Raw genomic sequence first — 16,050 nt, forward strand, 5'->3', positions numbered from 1 at the left:
GAAAACGCGATTCGCGACGAATCGCAGGCGAATCTGTGACGAGAGATTACACCGTTTGCAGTTAGCGTGGATTTCGCTGGAAAGAAAATTGAATATTCCACTGTGGCGCTCGCGAAGCCAAAGTAAACTCTGATATTATTGATTTTCAAACGAACCGCATCTTTGGTAGCGCAAATACCGTCATTAAATTCCGACACGATTCAGCACGGCAGCAATTGTTGCCCGGAATAATTATTAAATCAGGAATTTTCAAATAAAACCATACTAGTGAAAATCACGCAGACCCGTCGAGAAAGAATTTATAAACCGAGTCACGCGCGCATTTCCCTTGTTATTATTGTTATATTTCGTCTGTGATTTCGTTACTCGGTTACGGTTTCAGTCTTCTAGATGCTCGCGCGTGAAGGGATGCGTTGCGGTCCTCGTAGTCCATCTCGTTAATTACAAAGTTCATTACCTCGTCGACGCGATACGACAACCAGCCACACGGACACATACCCGCACACATAAAGACGTACTCCGACGACAGAGTTGACGGCTAAGCGGAAATATGGCACTCGCAGCTTCGGTTACACGACTGTCTGCGTTTATCCGTGTCATCTTTGGGTAGCCACTAACAATTCCACCTCTATCAACGTTGTAACCATTTCGAACTCTGCAACTCGCCACAAATCGTAAAGGAAAATAGAACCGCGTTGCTCGTTTTCTGCGCCTTGTCTAAAGAAGCTACACGCACCCATCGTTAGGGGGAAGAGAAACACGAGCAGACGCAAAGAAAATTTCGAACGGTTGTATTTCTTCTCAACGCGTATATCGTGAGAAACTGGGAATTCGCTACGGCAGATGATAAAAAGAGACAGAGAGAAAGTCCTCGAATCAAAGATGGGACGATAGTCAATGATAATTGAGGAGGGAAATTCAATTCAAACGCTTCGTTAACGAGCTTTCCCAGACCCGTCTGGCGGCTCCTGAGCGAAACTTGTCGGCGACGCGCCTTCAAATTTAAGATTCTCGTTCCTTTCACGGAAAACCATATCACGAAGTTCCGCTCGCTCTTCCCAACGACGTCGACCTAACCAACCTCGTCCCAATCGACATCCATTCCGATCCGCCTAATCATTCGCATCCAGTAAGCAGCAACTATTAAGCGGGGAAAAACAGCTGCCGGCAGTATAGGCGGAACAATCATCTGCGGCCAGGGTGGAAACGTAATTGGCAAACGCGACGGGATGCAGTGCGACGTCGCGGAATTACGAGCTATCCAGCTTATACGCGTCGGCTACACCGCATCATTATCTCGTTCCGTGGAGTGTGCGCGCTCATCTCGTCGGTTCTGTGCAAACTACGTCGCGAGTATGCGCGCGGAAAACACGACCCTTGACGAATTCGTAAACATCGGGCAACCCTTGTACGACGTAACAGGTAACAGCGACAGAGGGACTAATAGAGACGCGAGCGTTTCTCGAATTTGAGAAGAAATTGGTGGCGAGGATACGAGGCAGGGCAACGGAAGGAGGACGAAGAAGTACATCTCGTATTTATTCGATCACGGTTGTTTCAACCACCTTTTCCATCTTCGTCCCTCGACGATCCCGGTTTCATCGCCTCTGGATATTTTTCGCCCGTGCGAAATTACTTTTCATCGCGTCAACGTGTCGCGTATTTTCCGCCTCTTTATTTATTCATGGTGGCTCTCTTTCTTCGATCGGCCATCCATTCTTCTTCTTCTTCCTCTTCTTCGTTACTCCTCCTCTTCCGTATCGTTCTCGACAGATCGATCTGTCGGGTAGAACGCGAAGAACAGAGTCTGTATCCTATTAACGTCATTGTTTATCGAACGATGGAAAAACGAGTAGGATATCGTCGGCATCGTTAGTACACCTTCTTAGGAATGTCTAACTGTACGTGGTCGAGGATAACTGCAGGAAATCGAATAGACTATTGTTCGGAAATCGTTTCGCTAATTCGCGATGCGCTTATTGTTGCGCGGTTAAGTCGCGGCTGCCTCTGTAACCTCGATTCACTCGCGTCTCAACGAACAAAAGGACAGGAACTTTGTGTATCAGACTGGAAGCAATAGACGCGACACTCGCGATCCGTGGCCAAAGCGCGTTAGTCGACCACCCGGGAGCATCGTGAAAGCGAGGAATTCGAGGGAGTTGCACGTCGAGTATCCCTTAACGTTTCATGCATAGTAGACGAGAAAAGTCATTCTACTAGTCATACGTTTGCGGCCTCGAAAAGGACAGGCAAAGGGAGGGAATAAAAACGAGCGAAAGAAACTGTGTCGCGGATGAAGACGCGCGTCATTCTACGCGATCGCTCGAACGCGCGTCTATATGTTCGAACATGTTGGAACGCGAGTGACGCTCGAGTTGCTTCGCGCATATGTCTCTGCTGCTTTAGAGATCTCAGTCCCCTACGATCTTCATTGTCTGGCGAAACGTCGATTTGAATAGGAACGTAGAAGCGCGTCGATTGTCTAATCTCGTTAACGTGTCTAGTGGATAACGACGTGGGTAGCACTTTGATTAGCTGCAATTTCCAGCCTGCGAAAGATCTGCAGCTTTTTACAGGGACAATGTTTTTTCGACTTTCCAACAGGATGGCGTGAGCAAATTTTAGGCACGCGATCGCCTCGATAACGTGTACTTCTGTGTTATTTGGTAAAGTCATCGATCCCAAAGTCTGCCGAGTATAGATATCGTCCGAGTTCGCTGGAATCGGAGGCATCGAAGCCACGAGGGTGATCGGAAGCGTAGGTAAGACAGGAGCAGAGCGCTCCGATTGATCCGTAGTCGGATCTGAAGCACCGTTCGTAAACACGGGGTATCGGGTAGTCGGGCTAAAGGATGGCCTAGTGAACGACGACGAATTGCGGCGGTTATAACAACCGAGTGTAATAATAATAAAAAAAAAGAAAATATGAAACAGACAAGTAAAAATTAAAAAAAAAAACAGAAAAGCGATAAAAAAACAGTATGATAAGGAAAAGTGTAAGAAACGGATGAAAGAAGGAGATCGATGTTGTATTGAGAGACGAAATGACGTGTGTGTTCCAGCAGCATCCGAACGCGACGAACAGTAGCGAGACGAGCGTGGGTGGCGTGTCGGGTGCATGCGGAAGCAGCGGCATACCGGCGGGTGGAGAGGCCGGGTGCAGCAGCAGAGGTGGCAGCAGCAGTGGTGCCGGTGGCACGGCCGGACAGGGCTGCGAGCAGGCAGCCCTCGGTGGCTCCTCGTCTCATTCCAGGGAGAGCCACGCCAAGTTCAGGCACGGCTTGCTACAGCTTATGATCCACACGATCGATCCGCTCCACGACGGTCAGTCCCGCGCCGGTATACCAACTCCACACTCTATCACTCTCGCTTGCCGCTTTGCCTTAGCGCTGACAGCACGCTCTTAGCTGGTAGTCGTTATATTTTAGCCATAGTTTTCTTTCTTTTTAGACGTCCTACGATCGAACAATCGGACCATACTCTCGCGGCCAAGACTTTTAAGCGGAACCCGGTAGAGAAACCGGTAGTCGCGTAATCGAAACGACGTTGGTGTTTTACGAGTTTCGACGAGATTCGGGTAATTTTCCTGGCACGAACGTCGTAAACGCTCGGCAGTGGTCTGGTTTCGCGGCAATGGAAATCCGCGGTTGAAACATCGCGACGAACCGCAAACCTTCGGAGAGCTCTGTCGGATAAAGTGCTTTTAAATGTAGAGTCACGGGTATGCTTACGAAGATCTCCGGGACGGCATTCTTTCGGCCTCTTTCCTTCTTTCTATCGGCAGGCAGGTCAAGCCCGTAATCCTTAACCCGGAGTGTAACGCATCGGGGAACGTTTCTTTCGGTCACGAAACATCGAAAAGCGATTCGGAAAATATCGAAATACGTAGAGTTCCACGGTAGTGTCTGTAATTGTAGAGGTAGTTCCGTGTCGTCAAACGGTTTCCCAAACTAACTTCGTTAATTAACTGGTAGCCGTATGGATGAATATCATTAAGCGGATGATGGAACGAATTTTAAAATCCCAATTGAAATATATTCAAATCCGAAGCAAGTCGTTCCAGAGACTTTGCGCTCGTAACTCGTTTAACCTACATACAGATGCCATTCTATTTTTCTCTCTCGCCGCCGACCCCTCGACATCTTTACGTTCCGTGAAAAACATTTCCTTCTTTTCTTTCCTCCATCTACGGTCTACGGTTTGGGAAACACGCGGCAAATCTAATAGTAGCATTTGCGTAATTGTCCATCTAGCTGTTCTGGTTTGTTGCATGACCGATCACTGTGTACCGTTGCGTCGGACCAAGTAATTAAACGTTGCGAGTACTCGACGATAACGAGCTCACGAGAAGTTCAATGTCGTGCACGTCGTGCCTAGGAGCCTGCGTACGATACAACCATTGGATGCACGTATCACTTAGAGATCAGTAGAACGACTGCCGTCACGATCAGACGTTACTCGTTACGCGATCGTCGAATAAGCTTCGCGGCGAAGCGATGCAACCAACGTGGCGTTTCCTCTTTTTGCTATTGGATCGCCAAAAACCTTGAGACAGAATAACAACTATGACACTGGAGTAGATACGCATCTATCAGCGTATCGACTAGCGATAGGAACGACAGATTAAACGCTAATGCGACGTTTCGACGATGACTGGTAAATAAATGAGAAAACGTGCTCGTTACTCCGGCCCTCTGTCCTTTGTACGTATTTATAGAGCGTGGCCTCATCGCGGGAAAAAATCCAATCCAGGATACTATTTTTCATTGCGCCGTCCATGTTTCACGCTGTACGTATAATAACGACAGATAAAACGGTGAACGTCGTTCCGAGAATCGGACCGTGTATTTTTTCGCGACTGATTCGAAATCTCACGGGCGAAAGGTAATTACCGTTGTGATTCCGCGTATCGCATTCTCGTGACGTTTCTAACCTCCTCCTCCTCCTCCTCCTCCTCCCCCCAAACTGGCGTTCTCTTTTCTCGCGCGTAGATCGGTATAGATCGGAGAGATTAGAGCGGCCGATTGACCTAGAAATTAGGAGGGAAATACGAGCCGTTCGACGGAAAAGCCTCTGTAAACGTTCTCGCAGCAAGTTTGACAAAGACAGTCCGGTTTCGTTTATCGTCGATGTAAAAGGGGCGATCGTGTTCCTGACATCTCGCGAAACGAACATCGTAAATTCTTTTACAGCCATCCCGCGTGAAATTCCGATCGATCGATCGATAACTCCCCGTCACCGTGGCGAATAATCGTTACGCTTGGCCGCTCGGCTCCGCTTCGCTCCGCGTGTCGGAGGACGGATCGCGTGCATTTTCGGCCGCGAGCCAGCCGATGAAATTTGTACGAGTGTCTGGACGGGCGTTAGTTAATCGGCGAACGTAACAAAACTGGAGTGAGGGAAAGATCGCGGTTGGCGTGATCGATAGGAATCTTAATCCAGAAGGGGTAACTCCCCGATAATCTCGACGTTGAAATTGATTTTCGGCCCGTGCACCTACGTGTACCGAAGTCGCTTATATAAATGGGTCAGGTCACGCGCGTATGGAAAGAAAAGGGCGATCATCAATTAGACGACTCTTTCGCGTGGATCCCCGGATGGCCTCGTTGTAACTTAACAGTGGCCGCGCGTATATAACGTTCGAGAACACCGCACATAGGATCGTTCTGTCTAACCGGACGCTCTCGTCGATGTTGCTGAAAATAATGGTAGTTAGCCTAGCCTAAGGGTAGGAGATCAAGACACTCGTTATCGCGAACGTTATTTTAAGCAATAATTCCTCTCCGCAGCTTTATCCCACATTCTCGTTTAAATCTGTCGATCGTCGCTATATATCTTCGCGTTTTCGTTCTCCTTTTCTTCTCCTCTTTATCTTCCGCCGATCGAGAGAACACGCCCACGAAAGGACGTCGTTAATCTCGATCGCGTGACAAACAGCCGATACACGATTTCCCTTCGATATTCCAGTCGGTGCGTACGTGTACCGACGAACACGCTTCTTCCATGGCGCGTTTGAGAAACAGCCACCTACTTTTCTCGTCCCTGATTCGCTCTCTGCTTCGATCCTGCGTCCTTTTCTTCCTCTTTCCGACGATTTTTCCACTCGCGAGTTAGTGAAACACGAGCAAAAAAGGGGAAGCAACGGCAATGGCAACGACGATCACGACGAGAATGAGAACTGCAGCGTCGACTGTGAGCGTTTTGTGGGAACACGGGAAAAGCCGGATGGTTGGCTTCGAATGAATTTGCGGGACGCGTTTTCAGCATGTATCTCTGAGTAGCGGTGAGTGGCGAGTATGTATCGGGACCCTGACCTAGAAAGCGGCGCGTATCGATCGTAACTAGCGAATCCACACTTGGGGCTCGCCTTCCTTTTCCCTTCCTTTAGCTGCGGGCCTTTAACGTCATCCAGACATCACCTTGCACCGCTACACCAGATAATATTCAACTATCCTTCCTGAAAGATTCCACTCACCGTTCTACTCGTTCCCGCTCGCGGAAATACTTTAAACGTCGTTTGCTCGACTCGTGGCCGAGCCCTTCGTTCGTAAACGAGCGCGATTTCGTTCAACGACGCGGCGATACCGCGTTCCACCTATCAGATATCCGAGGTGCCTACACGGTTTCGCTTTATCGAGTTTCTTCCCGAGTGTCCTCGAGCGATACGATTTCTTTCTCAGCAGCGACATTTTCCAAAACAAGTTGGAAACTCGAAAGAGGATGGAACGATAGATCGCGCGACGTGCTTTTATAGATTTCGCGTTCCCATTGTTCGTCCTACGTGGAAATTTGTTCCGTCGTCGTTAAACGATCTCATAGCAATAAGGAAAATGCACCGAAATAGCAGCGATAGTTTTAGTAAATTGACAGGTCGGGCCATCTATAACGAGGTTCGTTCCCACGTACGTATTTAACGTGCAGAGCTTAGTCGTCTCGTTTGAGTGGTTTTCTCCGAAGTAGCACTTTTCGTACGTCACTCGTCGTCGTCGTCGTCGTCGTCGTCGTCGTTGCCGTCGTCCACATCGACATCGACATCCGCTTCGAATCTCGTCCCAATTGAACGCGTTATTTATAATGAACGTGGCGCAAGCAGGTTCGTTAGGTTTTTTAATAACTTGCAGAGAATACGAGGCAGATGAGCGGCATCGTGGCGAAAGGCCAATCGAAATCCCCTGTGACGTTTCTATATAGCTCGGAGTCATTTTATCGAAAATCCTCATCCTCCCATCGCTCGCGTTCCCCGAGGTGCAGTCACGATTACCCATCTCCGTTAGGAACGATATTAACAAATTGGACCGCGTTGCTTTAATCCCTCTGCCCGTCTTTATTTTCGAACTCGTCTCCCGTGGTTAACGTCTCGTCACACTTAGGCTTAATTCCCGTGGTACTCTCGGTTTATAGTTTATAGTCTTCGTTCTATTTACAGAAGAACGTTTCTCGAGTTTGTCCTAAATGTCAACCTCGTCCTCCCCCCGTTTCTCGTTCGCGTTCCTCCCTTATCTTGCCTGATATATATATATATATATATAAAAAAGAGAAAAACAGAATACAAGAAAAAACCGGAAAGTATGTACGCGCTCGTATCTGTGCGCCGGAGAAATTAGAAGGAAGAATCGCGAAAGAATTACATCGGCTGAGGTATCCCGTGTTCGATATGGAAAGTCGAGCGAAGAAATCGAGGTGACCTTCGCAGATGGAGGTTGAGCCAACCACGAGTCATCAATCACGTCAGCTTTTGCATTACAATTATCCGTTAGCCGCGTCTAATCCTTTACACGCAAGAACCCTTGCGAGAATCTGACACCGTTGAAAAGGGCTCGAGCGAACGATATCGATCGAAGCTTCCCGTAGCTTCGATGTTACGCTACTTTTCGGTGGAATATCACGTGTATCTCGTGCATCTCTTATCTCGTATTCGCTGGATAATATTTAGCCAATATCGCGCTATCTCGAGTTGCGAGCAGTTTGGCGCACAGTATCTTCCAGTTACTCCGACGAGAGTTAAAATTGGATTTCGTTGTTGTTTTTTTCACCTTGAACACCGCGCTACAGCGCACGCATACAACTTCCCGCGTGGAAATTATAGCTTCCTTTTCTCTCGCCGTTGTACCCTTCGCAGAAACCAATTTTCGCTGCTGTAAATGAAAGCCGAGGGAAAATTGGTATGGCGATACTCGAAGCTGGGCTTAATTTTCTGGATAATTTGCCGAACGACACCGGAAGACAACGGAACTCGTTATCTTCCAACGTTGGTCGTTCTGGATTTAATGGCAGATTAGCAGCCGAGACAAGACAAAGTTATTGAAACGTACGCCACGCCGTCGAGAAACGACGATCGCTCTTTTCATCGGATCTCGCATCGCTGCCTCGTTAACGTACTTAATGGCCCTCGATCTGGCAGTCGTTCCGTCGTACCGAACGTACAATACAAACTTACTCGGAGGAGAACGGAACGTTCAAACGACGCCGTCGCGTCGTCTGCCGTCTCTTCTCGGGGCTATCGATGCAACTTGTTTTTCTCGGTAAACTTTCCACTTTCCTCCGTTAGTTTCTTCTACGCGTCCCTTTCGCTCGTATCACGGCTCTCTGCCGTCACGTCGGGAAACCAAGAAGAAATGAAAGGAAAAGAAAACGAGTGCAATGAAATTGTTGCTCGGTTCGGATGAAATTGTCTCCGTAGCTACGAGATGGAGAAAGTCGCGCTACCTTGTCCTTCTTCGTCGCTGACCTTCTGCCACGCGACGAACGCTATCTCGCCATCTGACGAACGCGAAGATATTCGTTCTATCTAGGAGACGGGTTTATGGCTGCGCGAAGGACACCGATCTATATCTCCGTTCTTAACGATCGCTTCATCCAACGTCCTTTCTCCGTATACCTATTATACACAGGCCATTTCGGTGTTTCACGAGCGAAAGCACTTGTTTGCTTTCCAAACGATCGGTCCGTGCTCGATCAAATGCCTGTCTCGTGTCCTCCTTCGCCAATTGCCAGTTGGAAAAGCGGTGCTGCTCCGCTTCGATTTAATTGTCCTCAAAACCGAAACGCGTCCGCTAACAAACCTAGGCTGATCGAGCTTTGTAGGTTAATAGGTAGCACTTGGGCCGACCCGCACGGGATTATTCTACTTGATTCGTCGTTCCTCCCTTCTCTCTCTCTCTCTCTCTCTCTGCCTCTTCTTTTGTCTCGCTCGAAAATTTCCATCGCCGGTCGGAGAACGCGAATATCCCGCCGTTTCTCCGCGTCTTAATTCGTCTACAATAAAGAAATTAACAAGATTCTACCACTCGGAAGTTTGTTAACGCTCTTTTATTCGCGATACTCGCTCTTTCACGAGGCTTCCTTTCCCGTGATTCGTATCGCCAGCCATTAACTGTAATTTATCAAATGCAGCGTCGTTGATTTCTTTCTCTAATCGTGGCTCTTCCTTTGAACGATTTCTCTTCCTCTCTTTTCTTTCTTTCTATTTTTACCGTGTCTTTGTACTTTTTCTACGCGAACGATTATACCGCTCGAGGAAGGTAGAAAACGCAAAGGGTAAACAAAATTATCGGACCTTAACAGCTCGAAACCCGATAGGCACCTCCTCCTTCCTTTATCTCGCTCTCCATCGCGGACGAATCCCTCCCTTTCGCGTATTCTTCTACCTTATACTTTTCCATCTCGCTCGAGGCGACCCAAGGGTCGATACTTTCATCGCGGTCCGACTTCTCGCCGACGGCTCTACGCCTTTATTTTCTCGCCACGTTTCCAGTTTCGAGAACGAAGGCCACTCGCTACAGCTTTTTTCCCCCTTTGACCTAGTACCATCAGCACGGGCACACGCGATTGGTCCAAGCTAATCGCCGAATTACGTCTTCTTCCTTTACCTCGCGGCCTTTTCTTCGCGTACGAGTCACCCCGCTTTTGTCGCTTTTCACCTTTCACATCGAAAGCAATCAAAGCCTGGCAATATTTCATGCGTTCGTTTTAGTCCTCGGCTCGAGAGCGAAATTGCCACTAAAGGTGAACTTGGAGCAAGTCGGTAATTAACGGAAGAACGTTCGGTTTAATGCCTCGTATGAAAGACGATACGAACGATCGAATTGCTCGCACGAAACGCTGCTCCGCGCGGTATCAGATTATAGTTATTGCAAAACCTATCCGTCACCGCGTTCAACGTCGCTTGACGTTCAAATATTTAAAGGAACGCGTTAAGCGAAGTTTCTCTTCTGCTGTTTACCGGCAGTCGGGTTAATCGATAAACACGACTAATGATGTATCTTAAAAAAAGAAACTCTTAGAGCCGGCTGGTGTATAACGTATTTTATATATATATATATATATATATATATATATACATAGAAAGAAGACGAGAGAAGGAGCGAGAAAATGAGAAAAAAAGGGTGAAGAAAGGGGAGGGGGAACAAAGGTGAAAGAGAAACGAGATAAATAGGAAACGAGGTAGCCTCCGGCTAGACACATACTTTCGTATCGCGCACACTTTTCAGTGTTCTTCTCGCCATTCTTGCCCGACCCGTTCAGTTTCTTCTTTGACCTAGTATCGTGCGAATAAGCGCAGAATCGGCTCGCATCGTGGCAACGAGGTAGCCTCGGTAACGAACGAATTTCGAGTGCCTCATGTCGGTTGTTTCCTCGCTACTTTACCTATTTAAAGACGAATCACGACGCTCGGCCCTGATTATCGCGGTTACAAGGTTAAATTAAGAGGGAGGAATTACACTGGAGATGGTGGTTCGAGGTCGAGAATCGTGGGAATTTACTTGCGAGGGAGCAAGAAAATATTTGACGACTCAGAGGCTGCGTATTCCGTCCGTGGGATGAAAAGATAACAGTAATTTATACGCCGAGTGGGATTCTTGCCCGTTTGAGATTCTTCTGCTTGCACGTCATACCGGAGTATCGCGAAAGCGCGATTTCAATGGGAATATTACACGATGCAAATACTTGCGTCACGGTACAGACGTAAAGCTCGCTTCTGAATCGCCATTCCATTTTCTTTTTTTTACCAATTTATTCCAACGAATAAACAAGAAGGACGAGCGGATCTTGCAGTAATATTTCACGGCACGTGTCTAGTGTCTGTGAGAATTTTCCATGTCTTTTAGTCGACGTTTTCGTTACGATAACGAGACGGAAGTTCCGGATGATTCGAACGTCGGAATCGCTTCTTGCCTGTTCGCTGTTAATTAACGTCATCCCCGGAAGACGAGGGAAACTCACGGCGGAGAAATTGGTTTCCGTCTTGTCGAATACTCGCTAAATTCGGAACGGACGAGCGAACGTTTTCTTGGAAAGTGGCAATCGCTTTGTCGTTTGCGAAGATAAAAAAGACACGCCATTTGGCGAAGGTAGCTTGTAACGCGATGGTTTAAACGTGTTCTTACCGGGCATGGCGACTCAACACGAATCGTAAATGGATTTCACTGGCTCGACCGTTAATCCGCTCGTTGTAATTTTCTTAAACACGATTCACCGGCCGATCTACTCACGCGCGATAGCATTCCACTCGGATAATCCAATTGCGTGACGATCGCGCGAGTTAAACTTATTATACGAGCGCGACAAACGACTCCAAGTCTCGGCAAAGTACCTCGTGAAATTCGTTAGTGGCATTTTCTCAACGTTGCCTTTTCTACGCGAGCTACGGGCAATTCCATAAACGCAGATTCTTACGCGCAAGTGGCTTTAGCGCGATTCGTGGAGCAACGTATTTGCAGATCGTTAACAGTTAAGGTCGGTAGGCTGGCGAAATAGACCAGAAAACGGTAACTGTTACGTAACGCAAGGTTGTTTTAGGTAATCGGGCGAAGTAGAACGTAGCAAGGAAGCGCACGAAAACGCCTTTGAACGACTCTAGCTCATTATTATTTCGTAGTTTCAGCTTTAGCTAGATTTTAAATGCACGCTTAAATGGAACGTATGTACGTATATCCACGATACCTACGGCAAATTTCCAACATCGCCGTTACGATGTCCGATGCACAGATCCCGTTCGACGTTGGAATTTAGTTGCGTGGGTCGTGGAAAAAGTTTTCTGCTTGCCAGTTGCACTCTGTAGCATCGTAAATACTGGTCATGGGCGTCGATCATTTTGTTACTCCAACTAACGTCGTAAATATCTTGTTTGTATCGGGTCGTTTAAACCGCGGAATAAAACGATCGTTCTTTTACGAACGAGAATATTCCGCGGAGTATGGCGATTCCGAGCGGACGTAAAAACATCGTATTTCTATATAGCCGATACTCCGAAAACTTGTAGGTACGATTAGTTGTAATTCGATCTCGCGTGTAAATAATCGTATAGAGAGAGAGAGAAACGCCTGCCGGTATACCATCGATGCCTGTGACGCCAGTTTCATAGACGATCAAAGTTGCTAGAATAGATAGAGAAGCAAAGCGTTTGATCGTAGCGCGTGACTCGATGTTTTTCCTCGTTAACCTGCATCTCTGGTGCTGTTCAGGCAAAGTGGACGAGAAAGCGACGCAATTGCACGCGATAGCTTCGCTAAAGGTGCTACTGGATGCCACCAGGCCGCACAACGGCGCTGCTACGTCGACCGCCGCCCATTATTCCGGTGCCTCGTCGAGAGAGACCACTCTGCAGCTGCAGCAAGGCTCCCAGGGCACCACCACGACCACCACTACGACTACGACCACCGCCGGCACCACCGCCGGCATCCAGGAACTTCCCAATGGCGGTATAGCCGCTGGCCTCGATGCGGGGCTCGATTCGGTAATTGTCAAATTCGACGAATGCCTGATCGCTTCCATCTCGTCCTTCCGATTCTTGCGGCCATCGTCCAATTCCCCTAAGTCTGTTTTATTCCCTTTTCGTTCGAGGACGATCGGGACGTCAAAGGACAGTTTCGCGATTTCGATCAGAGACGCGAGAGCTTGGAATCTCGACGCGTGTCCTTATCGACAGCTTGCGAAAGACGCGTGAAGGTGGTTTGACAACAGCAGCGACCGATAGCAGACGCGTTCCTCGCCTGTGCCAAGTGAGAGCCGACGACGATACCCGCAATGCTGGCGAAACGTCGGATCGAGTTTCCACGTAGACAGGAGTCGCAGCCGAGAGGCTGGGTGGTCCAATGACAGGAACAATGGCCGCGCGGCGGCCCGAAAACGTTAATTCGGTCGTGTCCTTGGCGATCCCATTTCCGAGACGGAAAAGTCGACAGAGGCCGAGCGACGTTAACGCGGCGACAGCCGGAAGAATCCGTGGGGCTTCTTTTTTTTCGCTCAACGATCCGCGTACGCGAGATGGTAATTTGAATTCGTTTCCTGGCCGGTCGGTTGGGAAATTCGGTCGTCTCTGATTTCTAGCTCTCCCTCGGTGGCCGTTTCTAAAATAACGGCAGTGGCTGTCGCCACGATTCGACGACCAGGCCAATTATCGTCCATCGATCGAACCGAAACGAAACGGCCAGTGTACGGCGAATCGACGGACCGTCCGACTTTCGGTACGTCGCGACGTGTCCTTTCTCGTTTCTTTGCGTCTCGTCGCGGAGAAAAAGCGAGCGACGGTGTTCGGTGATCGATTGGCGCGCCAACACAATTTTTATTAGGTTTTACGCGCGATTAACGCACTTTCGAAAAACGGATAACGGTTGATAAATTGTTATCTACGCGATGGAAATATTTCTTGGCTATTTTCCTGTGGCAGATGGTAGCCAGTTCGCGTCGATCGGTTGTCGCTCAACTTGAACGTTCCAGCAGCGATATCGCCGTTCTCATGCCGCTCTTCCCGCGCTATCTGGCGTTCCAGCCGCCTGGTTGCGGACAGAGATAGATGCTCGATAATTCGGATGGACGCGATGCGATAGGAAAAATGAACCGAGGAATTCCTTATTTTCCGAGCGGTCGGTCTCTGACAAACGATTCAGCGTCATCTTCCCTCCGACATGACGGCTAAGGGAGACGCGGTAACGAACACATTTATAGTCGAGAAACATCGGCTGACAATGGCCGAGCGCTCAAGAATTGGGCCGTTCTGTATAGCAAAAGGACATCGGATTGGAAACAAGGCAATTGCGGAGAGTGGTTGTTTCCCAAGCGAGACCTTCGTCTTCGCGTGATTCGCCGTCAAAGTTGCCGTCCCGATCCAAACGGATCTTTCGACTCGATGTTCTTTGTCACCGTCCTTTGTCGTTCATCGTCGAGACGCTCGCGTCTCCTCTTTGCTCTTGATATTCCGATTGGCGAAAATAAAGTACCGTGAAACGTCTTGGTCGCGAGCAAAGACGCGCCATACCATTTCCATTCTGGAAACTCGCATGGAACGAAGGATGGTGCTGTGGGTTAACTCGAGGAGAAATCGAAACGCGAGCCGATTTTCCGCGACTTAGAAATTGGCGGTGCGAGCTTTCGCCCGTTATTAGCTGGTGGTGGTGGGGAGCGCGCGCGGATCGCGGGGGATTCTCGAACCTCTTTGTCCTAAATGAGTGAGAAGGCCTTTTCATTTTGAATGCACCGCGAATCTGGGTCAATTCTGGCTACACCCGGCGTCGCCACGCTACACATTGCCTATTTCAGTTCCTCTTTTAACTCTCGGATAATCGAAGCAAAGTCACCAGGCAATGGCTTTTCCGCCCGAGTTCCGCATTTTCTAGCAACGGCCCGCTTCTTCTCTACAAATTTCGCCCTTCAAGGTCTCGCTTATCCTTCCGCGATTATTCCCTTCCGTCTCGTCTCCTTTGTCTTCTTCGTTGATCTCTCTTCTTCGTTTTACGCGTCTCTCGGCCTCGTATTTGTCGAATCGGGATCGACTGTTGACGTCGACGCTTCCGTCAGTGGAACAGCCGATTTCTCTCATTGCAGCCGAAATCGCACTGCGCGAAATAGTCGCGCGCGGTAAAATTATCGCTATACTCGGCGGGAATTAATCGCCGCTGTTGCCTCTCGGTGGCAATTATCAGCGGCGAGACGAGTGCAGCTGGAAAATCCAAACATGAACCGGCCCATTGTGTCGCGGTTAGCCGGGAATGGATCTAAGGGATCTGCTTTGTGCCTTTGCCGAGCTACCCGCGGTATTTAGAAGCCTATGTCGCTTCACCGCCCAGCTTCATTGTGTTTTCCAACGATAAACGGCGATCGAGTGTACGGCGGATAGGAAAACTCGGCTTCTTTCTTAACTCCATCCGACCGGATACAGCAAACGGATTAAGCGGGCGTGTTAATTAGAGAGAAAATCGAACGCGGAAGATGCACGACGCGAGGTTGCCAGAGGGAATTTTGCCTTTGAAAATAAATGCTTGTTTCAGGGAGAGGAGGATGAACCTCCGGAAGCCTTGGACATGGGCTGGCCCAGCAGTCCCAGGAAAAGACTAACTTACATTTTGGTCGCGCCAATTCTGTTCCCTCTGTGGCTGACGTTACCAGACACAAGGACACCCAGAGGTAAGCCGGCGGAAGATGAAACGACACACTGGATTTCGTGCAGAGTTTCCAACAGAGTCGTTTCCTTCAGATCCTTTAACCTACCGCTGACCCAAGACTTTGTTTCGATTATCGGGAAAGGAGCGTGCATTGTTTCAAACAGCGGCAGCAGTTGGACGAAACGAGAGCAGCGCGCTGCTGCATCCTCGTTCCGTCCAAAGCCAGTAAATTTTTAGCTTTCAGTTTCATAGAGGAATATCAAAGGCATAGTTTGCTCTACTCCGGTTTGCCGTAAAAGACAGTCCTCTCGAGGATCCGTACGAGTTTACGGTTTAACCGTAAGCCAGGGGATTCTTCGCCGAGCAGGCTCCTCTCATTTCGTTCAGTTTGCCAAAAACCTCGCGTCTTATTTTCCAGGGTAAGTAGATTTTCTATTGATTTTTATTTATTATCTTTGTATCCGACGGCCATGGACCGTTTGCTTCTGTCGGACGCATCGGTACACGAACCGAAGTATCAAAGAGCGAGCGCTAACTTTAAGCGACGAGTGTTACGATTTCATGCGAGTTAACACGGATGCTTTAAAGCAGATTCGCGGTCGAGCAAAGCGTATCGTTGATACGGTCGAAGTTGCCTAACAAACTAGCCCGTTAAACGCGACGTGTAATT

At 48.7% G+C, this 16,050-nt stretch overlaps 1 protein-coding gene across 2 annotated transcripts in view; it reads left to right on the plus strand.

Annotated features, from left to right (window-relative positions):
* Positions 1-16,050, plus strand: part of LOC117239695 (sodium/potassium/calcium exchanger Nckx30C) — a 45,223-nt gene that overhangs the window by 16,567 nt on the left and 12,606 nt on the right. The window contains exons 3-5 of one of the 2 annotated variants that reach the window (XM_033505475.1): positions 3,063-3,339; positions 12,465-12,736; positions 15,267-15,402. In XM_033505475.1, coding sequence (XP_033361366.1) covers positions 3,063-3,339; positions 12,465-12,736; positions 15,267-15,402 — 685 coding nt within the window. The remainder of the gene's footprint in view (positions 1-3,062; positions 3,340-12,464; positions 12,737-15,266; positions 15,403-16,050) is intronic. The other variant, XM_033505485.1, reaches the window with a different exon arrangement.

Source organism: Bombus vosnesenskii, unplaced genomic scaffold (assembly GCF_011952255.1).
Source record: "Bombus vosnesenskii isolate JDL3184/JDL3185 unplaced genomic scaffold, Bvos_JDL3184-5_v1.1 scf7180000013264, whole genome shotgun sequence".
In the NCBI taxonomy this organism is placed as follows: domain Eukaryota; kingdom Metazoa; phylum Arthropoda; class Insecta; order Hymenoptera; family Apidae; genus Bombus; species Bombus vosnesenskii.